The sequence below is a fragment of the Lacerta agilis genome, chromosome 7 (assembly GCF_009819535.1).
Source record: "Lacerta agilis isolate rLacAgi1 chromosome 7, rLacAgi1.pri, whole genome shotgun sequence".
In the NCBI taxonomy this organism is placed as follows: domain Eukaryota; kingdom Metazoa; phylum Chordata; class Lepidosauria; order Squamata; family Lacertidae; genus Lacerta; species Lacerta agilis.
The window spans coordinates 85,501,151-85,521,150 of record NC_046318.1 but is presented as its reverse complement, the minus strand read 5'-3'; the positions used below and the strand labels follow the sequence as shown (position 1 = coordinate 85,521,150).

Here is a 20,000-nt window from a genome sequence, read left to right as displayed (position 1 = left end):
ATTTTTGCACATGGATGTGATCAGACACAAATGGGGGGGGGGTCTTGCATCCACATCTCACAATGATGCCCCTCACCATTTGAACGAATTCTTTCCACCTTAGCTGATATCCTCTCATCCTCCCTCCCTCCCATAAGGGGTTTTAATTAGCTGTTTTAAAAAATGGATCTGATTGTTAATTTTCTCTATTAGGAAATTAGCCCCCTCCCCTTCCTGTCACTAAACACCCTGCCAATTTTGGAGTGGGGAGGGGGAAATCAGAGGTGGCATTTCAGTGCCCTCACCTCCTTCCCCCTGCTTTCATTGCACACTTTTGCACCTTTATTGGTATACAAGAGGAGTCCAGCATCATATCTTGAGCGAGGCTTTTAAAAAGCACCTCATCTACTTAGAGAATGGAAAGATCAGGCCTTCCTCTTAAGGTCAACTATCCTGCCAGCGCAGGATCATGGCACCCAAGAATCTGCCCCACAGCAAAGCAGGTGCTCAGGAGAGTGAAGCGAAGCTGTGCTGGGTCAGGTTCGGTCCCTCATTTCGGGGCGCAGGCAGAGAGAGATGTTCGGCACAGCACCCAAGATTTACCTGGGCTCTGCGAGACCCATCTGTGCCCACCGCAAGGTCTCTTCATTGAAGCACCGCTGGGGTTGGCTCTGCATTGCTGCTTCTGAAATAAAAGCAGCCCGTTGTGGCCCTGGGTCGGGGGGGGGGGGGGAGGGGGGAGGGGGAGGGAGCAGGAGTGGGCTGCTGAATTGGTCCCAGCTGCACCTTCTCACAGAAGCCCTTGGGCCACGGATGCTAATGCAGATCAACCTCCATTGCACAACCTGACAATAAAGTTAATAAGCTATTCAAGCACAAGTGCCCTCACCAAACATGATGAGGCAAAAATCAAGTGATCAGAGGAGTAAGGGAGTTAACTGAGGCCTCCCTGGGGGAGGCAGGGGGGGGGAGGCAGGAGTGGCGGCAGCACCAGAGCGCAGATGACAGGTTGCTCCAGACCCCTTCGGAAGGGGCAGAAGAACGCAGGCAGCCCCCCTTGCTGCTAGAGACTGCTGCAATTGCGGCTGCTGCATTGCTAGAGACAGACAGCACAGAAAGGGCCCAGGCAGCGAGGGGGGGGGAGACTCCTGGGCCTTTGGGGATTCACTGGGGGGGGGGAACTCTCAGGTGCAGCATTTCCACCAGAGCACCTTCCACCCAACTTGCTTTCTCCAGTTGCCAAAATGATGCTGATCTCTCCAAGTCCCCCCATGATAGCTGGTAAAATGTGGGTTGAACAAGGTCACTGTTAGGTGGATTTGTAGCTGGTTGACTGACCGAACCCAAAGAGGACGCATTAATAGTTCCTCGTCGTCATCCCGGGGAAAAGTGACAAGAGGGCTGCCTCAGGGTTCTGTCCTGGGCCCGTTGTAGTTCAAATTCTTCATGAATGACTTGGATAAAGTGATTGAGGGGATGGCCATCAAAACTGCAGGGGACACTAAACTGGGAGGGGTAGCTAATGCCACAGAAGACAGAATCACAATTCAAAATGACCTTAACGGATTGGAGAACTGGACGCAAGCTAACAAAATGAATTTCAATAGGGACAAATGTCAGGTTCTGCACTTAGACAGAAAGAACCAGATGCACAAATATAAGATGAAAGATACTTGTCGTACTAGTAGCACATGTGAAAAGGATCTAGGGTCTTGGTGGACCACAAGCCTTAGCATGAATCAACAATGTGATGCAGCACCAAATAAACCCGATGTTATTCTAGGCTGCATCAGCAGAAGTCTAGTGTCCAGGTCAAGGGAAGTAACAGCACTGCTCTATTCTGCCTTGGACAGACCACACCGGGAATACTGTGTCCAGTTCTGGGCACCACAATAGAGTGCATCACGGCAATCCGGTCTTAAAATCCCCAGTGCCTCAACTACTGCTGTGATGCTTCTTCTCTTTCCTTCCTCCCAGGGTTGCGACCAGTTTGCCCTTGTTGACTTTCAGCATGAAGGATCATCAGATCCCGAATGATGTGTGGAAGAGCCCTGCTCAAGACCTTTCCAGCCCTGTTAAAGGAGAAATCTGAGGGCTCCCTTGGACAAAATTAAGGACACCAGCCAGGAATACCAGAGCAAAACAGCAGCCAGTAGGCTTGGTCTTTATTGAAGACTGTTGCAACAGGACTCCCACCTGCCACCAGGTGGAACAAGATGGCCACCAACCAAGAGAGACCCCAACTTTTATTAGTTCCTAATCCCCCAGTTAAGGGACCCAGGTGGTGCTGTGGGTTAAACCACAGAGCCTAGGGCTTGCTGATCAGAAGGTTGGCAGTTCGAACAGGGTAAGCTCCCATTGCTCGGTCCCAGCTCCTGCCCACCTAGCAGTTCGAAAGCACATCAAAAAGTGCAAATAGATAAATAGGTACCGCTCCTGCGGGAAGGTAAACGGCGTTTCTGTGCGCTGCTCTGGTTCACCAGAAGTGGCTTAGTCATGCTGGCCACATGACCCGGAAGCTGTACGCCGGCTCCCTCAGCCAATAAAGCGAGATGAGCGCCGCAACCCCAGAGTCGGACACGACTGGACCTAATGGTCAGGGGTCCCTTTACCTTTACCTTTAATCCCCCAGTTACACCCCTAAAACTACATCACCACCACTACATCACAAATACATCATAAAAGGGAGGGTTCAAGGTGGAAACCTGAGTAAGTTTACAGGTGTCCTGCTTCCTCTTCTCACCCCTCCCAGACACACACTCCAGAGAACAAAGAGATGTTCACAGTTTCCTCTGCCCTTCCAGAGAGGGTTTGATCACTGTCCTTTGTTTCAGTTCATGTTGAATCCATTCCCAAAAGGTGCCTCTTTGTAAGTGAAATGATCCACAGTCCGGCACCTGAGCAGAGGTTATGCTGCCACATCCAGGAGACCATGGCTTCCCCACACTCCAAGTCCTCCCTCCATGGTGAGAAACAAAGGCCGAATTTATAGGAATTTATAACAGAAACATCACAGATAAAAAATACTTTCACTCAAGTGTGTGTGTGAGTGAGTGTGTGTGTGTGTAGTGCCTGTGGAACTGGGTGGTTCGGGGAAATTCCTGTAAGCAGCAGAATGAGATTTGAAAGTAGCCAGAGGTGAAGGGCCCTTGCTCAAGGGAAGACTCCTTGCCTTGCATGTGAAGGTGCCAGTTCTGTCTTCAGGTGGGGTTGGGAAGAGCTCCTGCCTGAATCCCTGGTGAACCATTGCTGCCAGTTAGTGTAGACAATACTGAGGAAGGTGGATCAATAGTCTGACTCAGTATAGACAGCTAAGGGGTGTGGAGGGGAGGAGAATGGAGATATCAAATCATGGGCACTTCTGACTGTCACTGTGTTTGTGGGAATGTTCAGGGATGCAGGAGAGGATATATTGTTTTATTATATCCTATTCCAACTTGTGTTTACAAGTTCACTATTTAGCAGAGTAACATTGCCTTTTAAACTTACACAGCGGCTGAGTTGCTCAGGTTCGCTAAAACCTCTATAATAATATTGTCCTGGTATTTTCCCCTTTATTCCCTCCTAAAAGATAAGACACGACACAGTCTTCTATAAAAGTATAAAAAGAGTTTACTTACACATCTGTTCACAACAGGATCCCAGAAGGCAGACTTAGCTTAGAAAAAGTTACATACACTTGGAGACTATTCCATAGGGAATAAGTTCCTTTTTCCTCTCTTGGCTGGAAGCCAATAGGGCATCTCTGGCTAAGCAGATGTTGCTTGCTTGAAGAACAAAGTCAAAAGGAGGGAGAGATGGCAGCCAGCCCTATGCTTTTGTTTTACCTGCACAGGTGAGGCCACACCCACCTCAAGTCACATGTAGAGGAAGTCTCTCCCAGCCCAGAAGATACAGGAAGTTCCGACTGGCTGGTCCAGGCATCCCCTTCTATGTCCACTCTAGGGATGTTGTACTTGACTGCTCCTGTGTTTCACATCCCACAGTTTAGGGGTGGAATTCAGACAGCAGGACATTTCACTTGCCTAGCTATAGTTGGCTGGGAAGGGTTGCACAACAAACCCACTTCTTGGAAAGATCAAACTTTTTGCAATGGGGTGGGGTGGGGTGGGGGGTGGGCAATGGGCTCAGTTCACTATTGAAATCCCTTTAGTATACAAAGTCAGCAGTGCTTGGCTTGTGAATCTTGATTACAGAGCAGACTTCACCTGTTGCGCAGAGATGCTTGTAGGTAAGGAAATGATAAAATTGTTTATTGTAGGAAATGGCTCCTAGTTCTATCCTAGCTAGTCTAGAGAAGAGCAACGCAGCCCTTCTTGTGCCTTTGTTCACTCAGAGGATATTCAGAGATGACCTCAGATCTTGAGGTCTGAGAGAGAAGTGTGAGGAGGAGGAAGTTGTAGATGGGATGCAATGTAGACCTATCAGTCTAAACGACGAGATGGAGAAGTCAGCTGAGAGGTTAACGGCATAGGGATCCGTTTGCTGAGGCTGCTGTACAGGGTCAAAATTGATTTATTTATTTTGTCTTATATTTCCAGTTGGTTTTGCTGCTTTGATCTGCAGCATTGCAGAGACCAAAAGCCAGAGCCTGCAGTGTGATGTTGCATTCCCACAGCGGGCTTTCTTCAGAAGATATTTTGTCTCTTGTTTCAGTTAAAGGAAGAAAATAGCTGTTGATTCTTGTGTATCTGGCTGGCACTGAGGTGTTCTGTACATTTCCCCTGTGTCCAGAGAGACCATGCAGGGATTATTGTTTCAATAAAAGTTTCATATTCCCCTGTTTTCTTTTTTAAAAAGGACACAGGGAATGTGGAGCTCCCTTACTCTGTCTGTCTTAACAGCATGCAAATCTCTTTCCTGCTAACTGAGTTGCATGCAAACCTCCGACAGAAAGTGTTGGAGAAAAAAAATGTCAGAAAGTGTGGAATGGTGCTTGCTCTGATGCAAAACCTCAACACAAACTAATCAGAACAAATGCTCCTTAAATAACCAGCACTGTCTAATACCCCTGGAAACAAACCAGGATGAGTGCACCGTAAACAGTTCTGGAAGTTCTCCATGAATGCAGAGAGGGAGCTCTTCCTTCCTATCCTTCGCACCAAAATTTATAGGGTGGGGATTGGAGGAAGAAGACAGCTAGCAGAAGCAGGTCGCTTTAAAGGGTACAGGACCTTTGTGTCAGGTTGGGTGGGTGGGATTCAGTGGCCTACAATCGCAGTGGCCGAGTGTCCATCCCAGACCATGAGACTGCAAGGATCTCGGTCTTCAAGACAATTATCCATGGAGAGAGACCATTGCTGCCAGTTAGTGTAGACAATACAAGATGGTTCATTCAACTCATCTTGGCCAACGTTTGGTTCCCCAACCCTCTTCCTCCTCCTCCTCCTCCCCCCCCCACAATTCCTTGCGTGCTCCTGTTGACTACGTTGGGGTGGGGGTGGGGATTCACCCAGGCTGCAGCCCTTGGCTTCTTGGCTTCCCATATAAACTGTGAGAGTGAAAATTAAATGCTAATGAAGCTCTTTGATTTAACAGCAGACAAGGCGCTCTGGTGTTGCTTTGCCTCCTAGACTATTATTATGCAAATGAGCAGGGCCTGCATCTTTCTCCCCCATTTAGCTGAAATCAGCTCTTCTTGGCAACATTCAAAGCTCAATTACGGCACTTACCTGCTTAATGATCATTGCACAGCCAGGGAGAAGCAGAGCTTTGCCATGCGCCATTGGGACAAGGCAACGGTGGCACAGGGTGAGACCCGAGGTCGCGCAGGGTCCAGGGTGGTCTCAGTGTTTGAGCCAGCCTGTCCTTGGTGTGTGTGTGGCTGGCTTGTGATATGCTAGAAGCTCTGGGGTCCCTGTCCTTATGCCTCTGTTTTGGTTGGTTCATTCCCTCATTTATTTGGCTTTTCATTAGCCAGCCCGTCCCCGAAGGCTCTGGCCAGAGAGCACCAGTCGGAAAGATGAAATAAAAATTACCTAAATGTTTAAAAACCACCCTCCAAACTACCTATAAAAGGAATCTCAGCAGCCCCATAATGATAAGCTCTGATGAAAAGGATGCCTGGACAAGGAAAGTGCTGTGGGAATGTTCAGGGTGGCAGGAGAGGATATATTGTTTATTAACATCCTTCCTAACTTGCGCTAGGATGTTCTTTATGTAGCAGAGTTACATTCCCTTTTCTTACATGCACAGCAGATAGCTGGTTGCAGGCTCGTGTGAGCCTCTCACTATTATAAAATTCAGTATTGAATTGTACGTTCCTGGTAAGTTCCCTTTCAAACCCTCTTAAAAAGAATAAAGACACAGCAATCTTATTTAAAGTCAATAAAAGAAGTTTACTCACATCAGTTCACAGTTGGATTCCTGAAGGCAGACTTAGTTACAAATATGTACATGTGTGTCTACCCAATATGGGGGAATAGTTCCAGTGCTTATGCTAGCTGAAAGCTAGCATAGCAGTCCTAGCTAAAAAGCTGGTCCAACGAAGAAGGAAGTCAAAGAGAGAGAGTGTGTGGCAGCATGCCTTGTCCTTTTGTTACCTGGACAGGTAAGGTCACGCCCACCTGTAGTCACATGCAAAAGGAAGGATGCTCCAGCCCTGGAGGAAACAGGAAGTTTCGACTGGCTGGACCAAAATCCCCTTGCATGTCCACTCTAGGAAAACAAGGAATGTTGTACTTGACTGCTCCCAGTGGATTACATCCCACAAGTGCGCATGGCATGAGGAAGTGTGCAGTGCAAAGTTTTCCTTCATCTCTTGTAACACTGGAACTCAAGGACATCTCATGAAGCTGAATGTCAGACGCTCCAGGACAGAAGCTCTGCGCATAGCAGAACACAGTTAAACTATGGAACTCCCTGCCACAGGAGGCAGCCACCAATTTAGATGGCTTTAAAAGAGGATGGGACAAATTTATGGAGGAAATGAACATTTATGGTTAATAGCCATGATGGCTGTGCTCTCCTTCCACGGTCAGAGGCAGCAATGCGTCTGAATTCCAGTTTCTGGAAATCACAGGAGGGGAGAGAGTTGCTCTTGTGCTTGGATCCTGCTTACAGGTTTCCCATCTGATTGGGAATGGGATGCTGCACTAAATGTGCCATTCATCCTTGCATTTTATTGTTAAAGTTGCTTTCAATATGCCTTTGTAATTTTATCATTGTATCATTTAAAGCTTGCTTATAAATTGCTTCTGGAAACTAGAAGCGATATACAAAACTAATAAACTAAACTAGTCCCTGGAAACCTTTGACTTCCCCAACCTGGTGTCCTGCAGGTGTCCCAACTTGCCACACCGCAACACAGAGCAACTGGTTTTAGCCTACACCCGAATTGCTGACACGAACATTTTCCTCCTGGCCTCCGGTGCCCTTTGTGGCTTGCTTCCACCAGGTGGCAGCAGGAAGGACTTCATTTGTCCACAGTTCATCAGAACTCAGACCTATTCTGAATGTAAGTGCTCAGCTGTGGAACAGGTGAGCCCAGTGCTTTTTTCCTGGGGGGACACAGGGGTATGCATACCCCTAAACATTTTGTGAATCTAAGTTTGGCCTCATTGAGGGGCAGTATTTCGATGTGAGTAGGAAAATGAGAGTACCCCTAAACATTTTCTAAGAAAAAAAAAAGCACTGGGTGAACCCGTCTTGCAATGCCTCTGAGCGTGTGCAGAGTTCCCCCTTCCCACCAGCTGGCAGTGAAGTCAGCGCCTACAGATTCAGTAAAAAGGCTCACAGGTCACCCGGCACCCTGCTCCGAGGTGAACTAGAACTCCAATGCCTCTTGCTGTGGAAAGGAATCTTCATCTTGCAGTCCCTGTAAACTGTAATGGGGGGGGGGGAGGACAATGTCTTTGGGGTGACCTGTCCATGTAATTCCACCTCTGGCTTCCTGTTGGAGTGGGTCTCAAGATCCAGGGCTGGTCAGAGACATTTTTGCACCTGGGGCAAACCACGAATTGTGCACCTCCTCACCAGGGTAGAAGGGTGAGTGAAAATCTACATCAGGAACAAGGGGGGGGGGGATAAAGATCTACATCAGGTGCGAGGGTGGGAGGAGACCAGCAGCGCCTCCCATTCACCCAGAGGCATCCGTAGAGGCAGCATTTGGGGTGGGGTCTGCTGAGGAGGAGACAGATCTGGCCTTCAAGGAGCCCACCACAACGGTGACTGCCAGCAGAGCAGTGGTAGCAGCAGGTGAGGCATTCCTCGCAGGCCAGATCTGCTGCCCCTATGGATCCTGCTGCCTGAGGCAGTCACCTCACCTTGCCTCACAGGTGAGCTGGCCCTGTCAAGATCAATGCCACAACAGAAGGATCTTCACCATTCTACTCTGGCCTACCAGATTGCCAATATTCTCCCCACCTTTGTACCATGCAGTATATTAAAAAGGGTGTTTGTGTGCCTGAGCTCTAACCTGCTTCACAAAAACCTTGTTTTTGTGGGAATGTTTAGAGATGCAGGAGAGGATATATTGTTTAAGATATCCTATTCCAACTTGAGTTAACAAGTCCCAGAACTTAGCAGTTTTCATTCCCCTTTTTAAACGCGCACAGCGGATAGCTTGCTCAGATTCACTAGAGTCTCTATAATAATACTGTCCTGGTATTTCCCCCTTTAATCCCTCTTAAAATAAGACACGACACAGTCTTCTATAAAAGCATATAAAGAGTTTACTTACAAGATATCATGTGTTCACAATTGGATCCCAGAAGGCAGACTTTTAGCTTAGAAAATAGTATACATGTGGAGACTATCTCCATACGGGAGAAAGCCCCTTTGTCCAAGAGAGCATCTTTGCCCTAATTAGATGTTGCTCTGTTGAGCAGCCGATCCAAAAGAGGAAGATGGAGTCTGGTCCCTGTGCTTTTGTGTTAACCTGCACAGGTGAGGCCACACCCATCTCCATTTACACAGAGGAAGAAGAAGAGAAGAAGAAGAGTTTGGATTTGATATCCCGCTTTTCACTACCCGAAGGAGTCTCAAAGCGGCTAACATTCTCCTTTCCCTTCCTCCCCCACAACAAACACTCTGTGAGGTGAGTGGGGCTGAGAGACTTCAGAGAAGTGTGACTAGCCCAAGGTCACCCAGCAGCTGCATGTGGAGGAGTGCAGACACGAACCCGGTTCCCCAGATTACGAGTCTGCCGCTCTTAACCACTACACCAAACTGGAAGTTTTGTCTCAGCCCAGGAGAACAGGAAGTTCCAGCTGGAGGACTGAGACAACCTTCATGTCCACTCTAGCGATGTATTTGACTGCTCTAGTGTTTTACACCCCACAGTTTTAAACCCCCCCCCCAAAACTCACAGTTATGTCCTGTGGCAGTGGATTCCACAGGTTAACTGTCTCTTGTATGACAAAGGCTTTCTTCTGTGGCTTAAAATGCAGCTATCCATCTCAGTGAATTGTCTCCAACTGTTGCATCCTGGGAAGGCAAATATTTATTTCTCCATCCGCAGTACTTACTCTCCTGTAAAGTGCTAGCCTGTTATAATAGGGCTAAGCTGTGTGTTGCCTCAATGGGATTTGTAACAGTTTCTAATTTTGATTGGTGCTCATTTCTTGCCTCGGTGTGTGCAATCACCTTTTCTAATGGCCAGAGATATTCTCCCATTTGTTCACACACTCAGAAGGCACAACCAACCCACATCTCTTCACGCTTGTTCCTGTTCATTGGAACAGGGGGCCTGAGCAAGCGTTTAATCAAGGTGCTTAACTCTGGGCAGATTGGGCCCACCACATTTAGACGCTGAAGGCTGAACCCCTAACCAAACTTACTAGTGAGCAGGCCCTGCTGAACTCAGGTGTCTTTTGAGCCAAATGGCTCTGTGCTCTGTTTCCAACATTAGATGAAAACGAGAAAGGATTCTGGGAGCAGAAATTCCTTTGATACAAACTAGCCTGACCTTTTGATCCAATCCAGTTGTTTCTGCGGCTGCTATTATTAAAATTAGACTTTCTCTCCTGCCTTTCCTTCCTCCCCAAGAAGACCAGAGAGGGAAACAACCATGCAGGAAAAGAATACAATTAAGAATTAAATTTGGTGCTTTTAAAAAAAATCTAATAACATTTAAGAACATATTTCTAAACTCATTCAAAAAAACTGTCACATACCCTCATGGCTAATATAATTTCAAGGTTGCCAAGAACAATGTTTTTTGACACACACCCCTTTCCAATTCTAGGAGGTCAAGTCCATTATACTGGATTGTATCCATTAAAATCATTAACTCGGTGATAATGTTTCCTAGGTATCCTGCGTCCTATGAGGAAGAGTTGAGGGAGTTGGTTATGTTTAGCCTAGAGAAGGAGAGGAGATGTGAAAGGCCATCTTCAAATATCTCAAGGGCTGTCACATGGAAGATGGAGGAAGCTTGTTTTCCTCCTGCTCTGGAGGGTGGGACCCAAACCTATTTATTCAAATGAGAAGAAAGGAAATTCCAAGGAGCTGTGTGATGGTGGAATGGATTCCCTCGGAATGTGGTGGACTCTCCTTCCTTGGCAGTTTTTAAGCTGAGGTTGGGTGGTCACCTGACAGGGATTCTTGAGCTGTGATTCCTGCACTACAGGGGGCTGGACTAGATGAGCATTTGGGTGCCTTTCAACTCTATAATTCCATGATTCAATCTATGCACTGATATGCATGGCACTTTACAGATCAGCCGGGCAGAATAGAAGTGGAGTCTGGAAACCAGGGATGGTGAGGATTTGGTTGAAAGACGTAGGTATCTTTAGCCTGGAGAAGTGAAGATGAATCAAGGAATGGCTGCATGGCTCTCCTTCAGAAGATGAAGCATCGGGACAGGAAATTAGAGAGAGGCAGATTTCAGCAAAAGACTGGGAGAAACTTCAGAGCTGTTTGATAGGGCAACAGACTTGCCTCGGTAGGGTTTGGACTCTTTGCTACAGCTACGGAAGCAGAGGCTGGGCTGTCAGCTGTCAGCCCCTGCATTGAGCAGTGGGGTCGACAGAGGTAGCTGCAGTGGGTGTATCCCGTGGAAAATGTGGCAAGAGGGGAATGGCTCTTCTTTTAGGCTCTGGCATGGCCTGAGAGACAATTAGCATCCATGTTCAGCTGGCAGTTCCAGCCGCCTGGAATGCAAGCAGACCAAAGTCATGATGTCACCCACATTTGTAATTACCTGCTTCAGAATATGAATTGGCTAAATTTAGCATTTCCAGCACCCACGTCTGAGTACATGGGGAAACTGCTGGCATTTTGCAACTAGTGCAGCGCACTAGAACCAAGCAGGCTGCAACAGAAGACACCTGTGGTGCTTGGGAGGTTCGCAGGAGCATATTTTGTACACACACAGGTTTATTGATGCATTTGCAGAAAACATTTTCCCCGGGTTTGTGTGCACAGCACTACAACTCCCTTCACCCCTAGTCAACGGCCATGCCTGCTGGGGCTGATGGGAGTTGTAGTTCTTCGACATCCGGAGGGCCAAAGGTCCCCCACACCGAACCGGAGTGCAGCTCCACTCTGAGGGCAGGTTGGCTGCCCTTCAGGACCGCAACGTGGAGACAGGCAGACGGGACCCAGGGGAGCTCTGGCCGCACGAAGCTCATTTTTGCACAAGCCCAGGGAAATGAATGGGGCCTGCATGTTGTGCAGGGAGGTGGTGGTGGTGGCGGCCCGCGTGAATGGGTCCCTTGCGTGGGTGGGGGGTGCGTGGGGAGAGGATGCGCGGTGCCTTTCCCCTCGTCCTCGTCCAGCCGTTCCCTGAGCCCTGGGGCGGCAGGTGGGGGGCGGGCGAGGTTCCTCGGAGAACTGCCCAGGCAGGCAGGCAGGCGCCCCTCCTGGGCGCGGGGAGGCGGCGGAGCTGCGGCGGTGGCGTGGCCTTTGTCACCTGGGCTTCCCTCTGTTCCCTTTCCTGCAGAAGTAAACAAATCTACACAGGGCAAGACAATAGCGAACAGGCTTGTTCCTAGATATTTGTTAATTAGGGACATATGTCTCCTGAAGGAATCATTGTGCAAAAGGGGGACCTTCTGCTCGCCAGCCCCCTTCATTTGCATAAATCGAAGCCCATTGGCTTGGGGGCCGTGATGTCAGAGGGTGACTTGTAAACTTTGGGTGACTGGAGATTGTTAGCTTGGTTTGCAATTCCATCAGTCTGCCGGAGTAGAGAGGGAGGGCGGAAATTCTGAACAAAACCGGGTCGGGCACGCGCTCCAGCGCGCCCTCGGAGCGCTCTCCCTTGATCTCGCTCTCTTGCGAAGGGCCTGAGGTTCACAGCAGTCTTGTTAATTAGGATGCAGGGAAGGAGAGCAGCAGGAATCAAAGGCAGGGCCACAGGGGAGCCGAGCAGAAACAAATGCAGCCCGGTGGTGCGTCTGGATGTCGGCGAGCAGCGGAGAAGACGCTTCTTGGGGGCTGGGGAAGGAAGGAGGTTCCGAGAGGGGAGACCTGATGCCACAGCCGCTCTGCTGGCTTGCTGTGACTGAGGGGGTCGTGAAAGGGCCTTGGCAAGGGAGACTAGCTGACGCTAAGAGGGTTTGGCTGGGCCTTTGCTTTCCCTCTTCATTGCCTTGCAATCCAGATATGCCCCCCATCCATCCCTCTTCGGGGGGCCTCGGCCACGTTTCGTTTGCACAAAAACAAAGTCTCTCCTTGCAGCTCTCCTTTGCACAGCATGAGACCTCTCTGGCATCAAATCCCACGCCAAAGGCCCATCAAGGGTAGAGGAGAAAGATGGACTGACTCAGGGAGCGAGCGAGCGAGCGGGGGCTTAGTGGAGAAAGTTGTGAATTAAGGATGTGGATGGCTTCCCTGTGAAAGGCGGCCCTGTCCTGGGAGGTCCCCGCCAGCCCCCGCGCGGACCAACCCGCGGAGACCATCTCCAAGGAAGCTCAACAAGGCGCCTCGCTCTTCCCATTGATTCTCACGCAGGGAAAGGTCCCCGTGGGTCGTGCACACACCCCGCGCCTCCTTCTCCTGCCACGCTCGCGGGCCATTGTGTGACACCGAGGAGGCATTGGGAGGTGGGACCGCCGTTAGTGCCACCAAGAAAGGCGGAGCGGTTGGATGGACGGGCCTGGGAGCGTTCAGGGTTTGGGCTGTGGGGTGGGGAGAGCGGGGCGGGAGAGGGCAACGAAAATAACCCCGTCCTCTATTTTGCAGCTCTTGTTTTCTAGGGCCAAGCCAATCGCCAACTTTTTCTCTCCAGCTCTGCCACGCTGGCAACCCTCGGCACCGAAGCGAGGTCGGTTCACACCGCATATTGAAACTCCTCTCCCGAGAGATCAGGTTCAGATGAACCTACATATACTCAAACCCCGCTCTGCTGTCCTCTCAACTTAGCTACACTGTGTTCAGACGTGCGCGTCGTAAGAAACTAGGCGACTGGCACCGAGTCCTCCCCGCAACCCCAATACATTTACTGAACCCCGGTTTTCGCGTGGAAACCAGAAGGGGACAGGTGCCAAACGGCTGGCCTTCAGTCGCCGAGACACTTGTTGCCTTCTTGCTATTGCAGGCTTCTCGCTACCTCGTTATTCTGGGATGCAGGCAGAGGACGGGAGGGAGGTGGTCTCCTCTCCCAGTTCTCCAGAATTCAGTACCTCAAAACTCTGCTCAGGTGCAGGAATTTATTTATTTATTTATTTATTTATTTATTTATTTCGGGGAAGGCCTGGTGTCCAACCTTGGAACTCAGTCCTGTGACGTGGGAACAAGTCACAATGCCGTGCCTTTGAGCACGTGCAAAGTGTCTTTCCTTCGCTTCCAGTGTTCACACATCTGGGGTTAAGAGAGGATCTCCTCACTCAGTGAAAGGAAAGACAGCATTGCGCCTCAGCGCCTCACCTCCCCACACGATTCGTGACACCTACGACAACACTCAGCCCCCTTTCTCCAGACAAGAGATCCTTTCTCTCACCAAGCTCCTTCTAAAAGGGGAACAAAAGGCCCAGTCTGCGTCCCCTTTCCCTCATTAAAAAGTGAGGGTGTCGCCCACAGGGCCCCACAGGTCTTCCTGACGCTCCCTCCAATAAATCACCGGCGGGGGGAGAAAACGACACCCCTCCTTCCCTCCTCATTAGAGCTGATAGAGCCGGGGGGGGGGTGGGCTTGTGTTTCGCGGCCAAGCGAAGTTGCTTCTCTTGCAAGTTACCAACGGGCTGCAAATGCTGGGTGTATACTTTTCCCCACCCGGGAGCTGGATCTGCCTCCGCGCACTTTTCGCATCTAAACTTGCAAAGGAGAAACGATAAAGGGTCGAGGGTAGGAAAGGAAGGGAAGAACGAAGGGAAGAGCGAAGAGAGGGGGCGGGAGGGGGTTTACGAAAAGGCAGGGCAGGAGGCGACTCACAACAGCGTCACTAAATCATTCTGTCTCAGCCCTGTTCCCGGGAGAGATTTCTTCCTCTTTTTTTTTTTTTGATGGATTAAATTAAGCGCTTCCATTTCCGTCCACCACCTGATCGCTGCATTATAAATCCGAACAGCTGATCCGCGAATCTTCAGAAATTCAGGAGCTTGCAACAAGAGGCTGCGGCAAGGAAGCCTGGGAGCTGTCCAGTGCTGAACAAGGAAACCCCCCCCCCCAACCGCCCAACAAGCAAGCGAGCCAGCGAGCGAGCCAAGCAAGCAAGCAATAACCTCCGCCGCCGCCGCCACCCCTCCCCACCGCCATCGCAGCCCCGGAGCGGAACAACAATACGAATTACAGCACACACGCAACCCAGGCAGAAGCTGCAGCGCTGGAGAGGACCGAGCCGCGGGGGGCGGACGGGCAGGAGAAGCCGAGCCGAGCAGGAACCCAGCAGCCCGGGCTGGCGTGGCGGCGGTGAGTGCGCCTGGCGGCGGCGGCGGCGGCGGCAACAACGGCGGAGAGCCCGGGCGAGCGAGCGAGCGAGCGAGGCGGGGAGCGCCGGCCCAGGAACCGAGCCGCGCGGCGCCGCTCCGGCAGGGAGCTGTCCAGGTGCTGAACTCGCCGGCCGCCTCTTATGAACCAGCGCGGCGTTGGTTGTAATCTCTCGAACTCATGGTGGGCTTTTGAGCCGCGCTGGAGCGCAAGCGAGAGGCCTGCCAAGGCGCAGCCTCCCCGCGCACAAAAGCAGCCGCCGCCGCCGCCGCCGCTGCGGGAACAAGGACTCGCGCGGCGCAACCGCCCAGGCTGGAGACCTCCGCGGCGGGCAGCGCTCCATTCAGGGGTTTGGAACGAGCAAGCAAAAAATACCACGAAGCCATAGCGCGCCGCGATTGCCATTCTTGTGTCGTTTCGGGGTTTGCTTTTTTATTATTATAAAAAAAAATCTGATTTTTCTCCCCCCGCAAATTTTATTTTTCTACGTTTTCCGTTCTTTCTTTTTTGTTGTTGTTCTTTTTCTTCGGCTGTCTTCTTCCCCTTCCTGCCCCCCACCCCTGCGCCCCTCCCGCATCTCCTCCACCTCTCATTTGAACCCATCGGCTGAAGCTGCGGGGGCTTCGTCACATTCCGGGAGAGTTCAGAAACCATGCCAAGATCTTTCCTGGTTAAAAAGGTCAAACTTGACGATTTCTCCTCGGCGGATCTCGAGAACTCCTACGGCAGGTCGCGAACAGACTTCAGCTCCCGGATCCATGACAAGGGTAAGGACGGGGGCGGGTGGGCAGAGGACCCTAACACCGAACCCAACAGTGGAGGGGGGGGGAGAAAGAGGAAAGGGGGCCCCACCGAGACAGGGATTGGGAGGACTCGAGGCTGTGGCGGTGGGGGGGGGGGGTCAGCGGTGCTTCAACCGTGCCAATGCGCAGCAGAAACTCTGGGCAGCAACAGCAGAAGCCACGAGGGGGGGTGTCCCCCTGGTAAGCGCTCTCACGGCACCGGGGGAGGCAGAGCGCCAGGGCTCAAGCGAGTCCCGGTATGCGGCGCCTTTCCTGGAATGCTTTTGCAGTGGCGGCGGCCGCGGCAGCAGCAGCAGCAGCAGCAGCAGCAGCGAAGGGCCATATTGAGCGGGTCTCGCGCCTCGATCGGCGCTCTGTTGACTGACTCGGCACATTTCGATGCAATCCAAACCCTGCTAAAATTAGACCTTGCAAGGACGGAGGCGGGTGGGCGAGCCTTTTCCATGATGGGGCAAGGGCGCGCGGGCGGCGGGGGGCGGGTGGAGAGAGGGGAGGGGAGGAGGAAGAGGAGGAGGAGAGGAGCCCCATTGGATTGCAGTTCCTTGTGAGAGAGGCCCTTTTGTCTCGCGCTCAAGTTCAAGGGCAACCGAACCCCCTCTCCCCCAACACACATCCCAAGAGTCTTTCCCCGGGGAGGGGCCCTTCAGCGGGACTCGGCATAATCTTCCCTGTCTATGTGTGGCTGTTTCTGCCCCTCCGGATGGGCTTCCTGGTGACCCCCGCTTCCCCCTCCCCGCTTTTGTTCCGGGCAATCCGTCTGCAGCGTGTTGCATAATCGCCGGAATTCTGCTGAAGTGGTTCGAGAGAGAGGAAGGGGGGGGTGGGAGAATTAGCCTCCCCCTCCGCAACTCCCCTCCCCGCGCGCCTTTCTCCTTTGGTCTCCTGCAGAGCGCTGACCTTGAGAGAGACGAGAGGATCGCGGGTGGGGTGGGGGGGAGGGGAATGGAAATAAAGAGGATGCCCCTCTCTTCCCCGTACATCTCTCTCCCCCCCCCCAATTGCTGCCAGGCAGTTATCTGGCCGAGGCAGCCGCAGGTGAAAGGGCCGGGAAATGGCCCGGAATGATGGAGAGGAAGATGAGGGGAAGGAGGTTCATCAAGCGCCGCGGAGATTAGCATGACAGAGGAGCCGCTTGGCCGGGGGCAGCGGGGGGGAGGGGGAGGGGGCTCCTCCGGGCTCCAGCTTGTTGCATCTATTAACTAGAGAGCTCTCGAGCCGAGCTCCCGAGCCCATCAATTATGGACTCATCAGAGTCGCCGGGCCGGGCTCGCTCTGCTCCGGCCTGGGAGACTCGCTGCTGAACCCACGCCGCTCTCTCTCTCCCGCCCTCCCTCCCTGGCCTTCATCCTGGCCCGCTCTTCCTCTTCCTCCTGTCTTCCTGGCTTCTGTACCCATCTTGTCCACTCTTTGCTTGTCACTCTCTCTCTCTCCCCCCGCCCCCAAATCCATCTCTCTTTCTCCATGTGTATCCTTTCCAATTCTCCCCACGGCCCCCCCACTCCTTTCCCCTCGCAACTCATCCCCTACACCCCCCTTCAAAACCCCCTCCCTCGCCCCCAATTCATTCCTTCTCCCCGCTAATTTCTCTCCTGCTCCCCACCTCTCCCTTCTCTCTCCCGTTCCCCTGGACTCGCGCCTTTCCCCCTGGAAACCCCCCCCCCCACACGGCTCCCTCCTTCCTCTCCTGCTCCGTCCCCTTCTCCCCCACCCCCCTGTGACCACCTTCCCCACCCCTCCTCAGGAGGCTACATCAGCGAGTACATCTCCCCGTCGTCGGTGTACGAGGGCGAGAGCGACAGCGGGCTCAAGGTCCCTTCGCCGACGGGCGTCATCTACCCGGGCAGCCACGGCGACTACGGCGCGCCCGACTCGGACCCGCCGGACAGCCCTCACTCGGAGTTGGCCGGCGGCTACATCAACGGCGACGCGGCGGTGAGCGAGGGCTACGCCGTCGATGCCTTCTTCATCACCGACGGCCGCTCGCGCCGCAAGGCGGCGGTGGTGGGCGGCGGCGGGGCGGCGGGCTCCCGGCTGGGCCAGGCTCCGCAGCAGTCCGGCCCGCAGGGCGGCCCTCCTCTTGCTCCGCAGCAGCAGCAGCAGCAACAGCAGCGGCACACGTGCAGCGAGTGCGGCAAGACGTACGCCACGTCGTCCAACCTGAGCCGCCACAAGCAGACGCACCGCAGCCTGGACAGCAAGATGGCCAAGAAGTGTCCCACGTGTGGGAAGGTGTACGTGTCCATGCCGGCCATGGCGATGCACCTCCTGACGCACGACCTCAAGCACAAGTGCGACGTGTGCGGCAAGGCCTTCAGCCGGCCCTGGCTGCTGCAGGGCCACATGCGCTCGCACACGGGCGAGAAGCCCTTCGGCTGCGCTCACTGCGGCAAGGCCTTCGCCGACCGCTCCAACCTGCGCGCCCACATGCAGACTCACTCCGCCTTCAAGCATTTCAAGTGCAAACGCTGCAACAAGACCTTCGCCCTCAAGTCCTACCTGAACAAGCACTACGAGTCCGCCTGCTTCAAGGGCGCCGTCCCTCCCCCGCTCAGCCCCCTCGACGCCTGAACCCGCGGCCGGCGGCTGCACCCAGCCCGCCCCCTCTCCCGCCCCTCCGCCCCCGGGAGGGGAGAGGCCATGCTGGGGGCCCCCCGTCCTCCCGCGCCCTGTCTCCTCCTCCTCCAGGCTTTCGAAAAGGGTCAACTTCGCCTTGCGAAACCGCGAAGCGAGGTTCGCGAAAACCCCGCAGCCAAGGGCCGCGCAAGGGCCCGCCTGGAAAGGTCAAACAAACAAACAAACAAACAACAACAAGAAGCCAAGCGCACCCCCGCCATCTCCACACCCCTGCTCTTCCCGCAAAGTATAATAAGCCTAATAAGCATAATAACAATAATGATTATGAATTATTCATTAATGAATTACGTCAGGCGAACAATTCTCTTTTTACGATTTCATTTGCGAGACGGTTTCTCTCTCTTTTCCTTTTTTCCCTTTTTCTTTTCCAAAAAGTGTCAATTTCTATTTTCCTAAGTGTTTGCTTTGCTATATATTTATTTGACGGGTCTTTTTAAAAATTATTTATTTGAAAGGAAAGAAAATGCAGAAGTATATATTTAACTTGGAAACTTTCTTATTTATTTATTTATTTATTCGTTTGTTTGTTTATTTATGCATTTATTTATTCGAGGGGGGCAGCACCTCCTCCCTTAAGACTTTTACGTTTGCACTTTTTCGGATTTTCGGTTGTTGAGACGAGCGAGCCAACTCTTTTGCACCACTGTTGACTTCCAATCTGTTCGTTTGTTGCCAAGACTACTTTACTATGCCAAAGTCTACGTCACTTTTTGAAGGGGGAGGGAACGAGGAAACAAACACGAGGAAAAAGGACTGGCCTTCTTTTCCTTTCCTTCTTGCTTTCTTTCTTTTTGTTGAGGGGGGGTGGGGCAGGGTGGGGTGGGGTGTTGTTGCCATCCTTTCTAACACAGGATTTTTTGCATGCAAGAACAAAAAAAAAATGTATTTAAAAATCTATGCCAATTTGATGATGCTTTTTTAAATTATTATTATTATTATGGATTTTCATTTGTAAAACAATTTTACGTCACTTTTTTCTTTGCCAAACTTTTAGATAATAATAATAATAATAGTCTATTTGAGGGCAATATTCTCCTACTGAACTAATAGAAGCAATAATTAACGTAATGCATGTTATTTTTAAGACAATAGTATTACTGAGGAATCAGGTACATTTTAATCCAATATTCTTAATAGCAACGGATATCAGGGACTTTGCCAATGTAGTAAGATAGAGTTAATACGGCGAATCTTCCTTCTCTTCTCTTCTAATGAATGCACACTGCCTGCCTTCTTCGACTTACTTCCGAGTAGCTTAGTCACCTCTCTAGGCTTGTAGCGCTTGCCTTGCCAGGAGACCTACGAGCAATTAACCCCCTCCCTCCCTTTTTTCTAGCGAACCTCCGAGGACCGTCCACGGTGGCTTTTCAGAGTCCCTTTCTGGACCTCCCGACCCGCTTCCAGGCGCTGAGTTTCTGGAAGGGCAGCGGGGAAGGGTCAAGGGTGCAGTTACACCAGGTGTACCTACACCTGCCCGGGGGAGGGTGGCTTCACGCCCACCCTAAGAACCCCGGACCCTCCATCCAGCAGGGCCAGCCCCAATGTATTTACCTGCCTTCAACAGGTGTGTCCTTCGACGGGGAGGCATCTGGCGCGCACACCTGTGGAATGGCGCGCCTCAGAGCCCCCTCCCCCTTCCTGCACACCGAGGCCCGGACTCCATCCCATCCCCTCTTAGACTTCAGATATAGCGTTTTAACGTCATTCATCCGGGGAGGAGGGGGGGAGAGAGGTCCTCCCCCCCTGTCCCATCCACGCCATCGCCTCCTCGCT

At 52.0% G+C, this 20,000-nt stretch overlaps 1 protein-coding gene across 1 annotated transcript; it reads left to right on the top strand.

The window, feature by feature from the left end:
• Window positions 1-15,323: 15,323 nt before the first annotated feature.
• On the top strand, window positions 15,324-18,234 carry SCRT1 (scratch family transcriptional repressor 1). The gene is made up of 3 exons (XM_033156044.1): window positions 15,324-15,557; window positions 17,335-18,163; window positions 18,208-18,234. The coding sequence occupies exons 1-2, from the start codon at window positions 15,443-15,445 to the stop codon at window positions 18,159-18,161; spliced, it is 942 nt and encodes a 313-aa protein (XP_033011935.1). The 5' UTR covers window positions 15,324-15,442; the 3' UTR covers window positions 18,162-18,163; window positions 18,208-18,234.
• Window positions 18,235-20,000: the final 1,766 nt, after the last annotated feature.

Coding starts and splice junctions, on each gene's coding strand:
- SCRT1 (XM_033156044.1), top strand. CDS start 15,443: ATGCCAAGATCTTTCCTGGTTAAAAAGGTCAAACTTGACGATTTCTCC. Junction 15,558..17,334: donor CTCCCGGATCCATGACAAGG/GTAAGGACGGGG, acceptor ACCCCTCCTCAG/GAGGCTACATCAGCGAGTAC.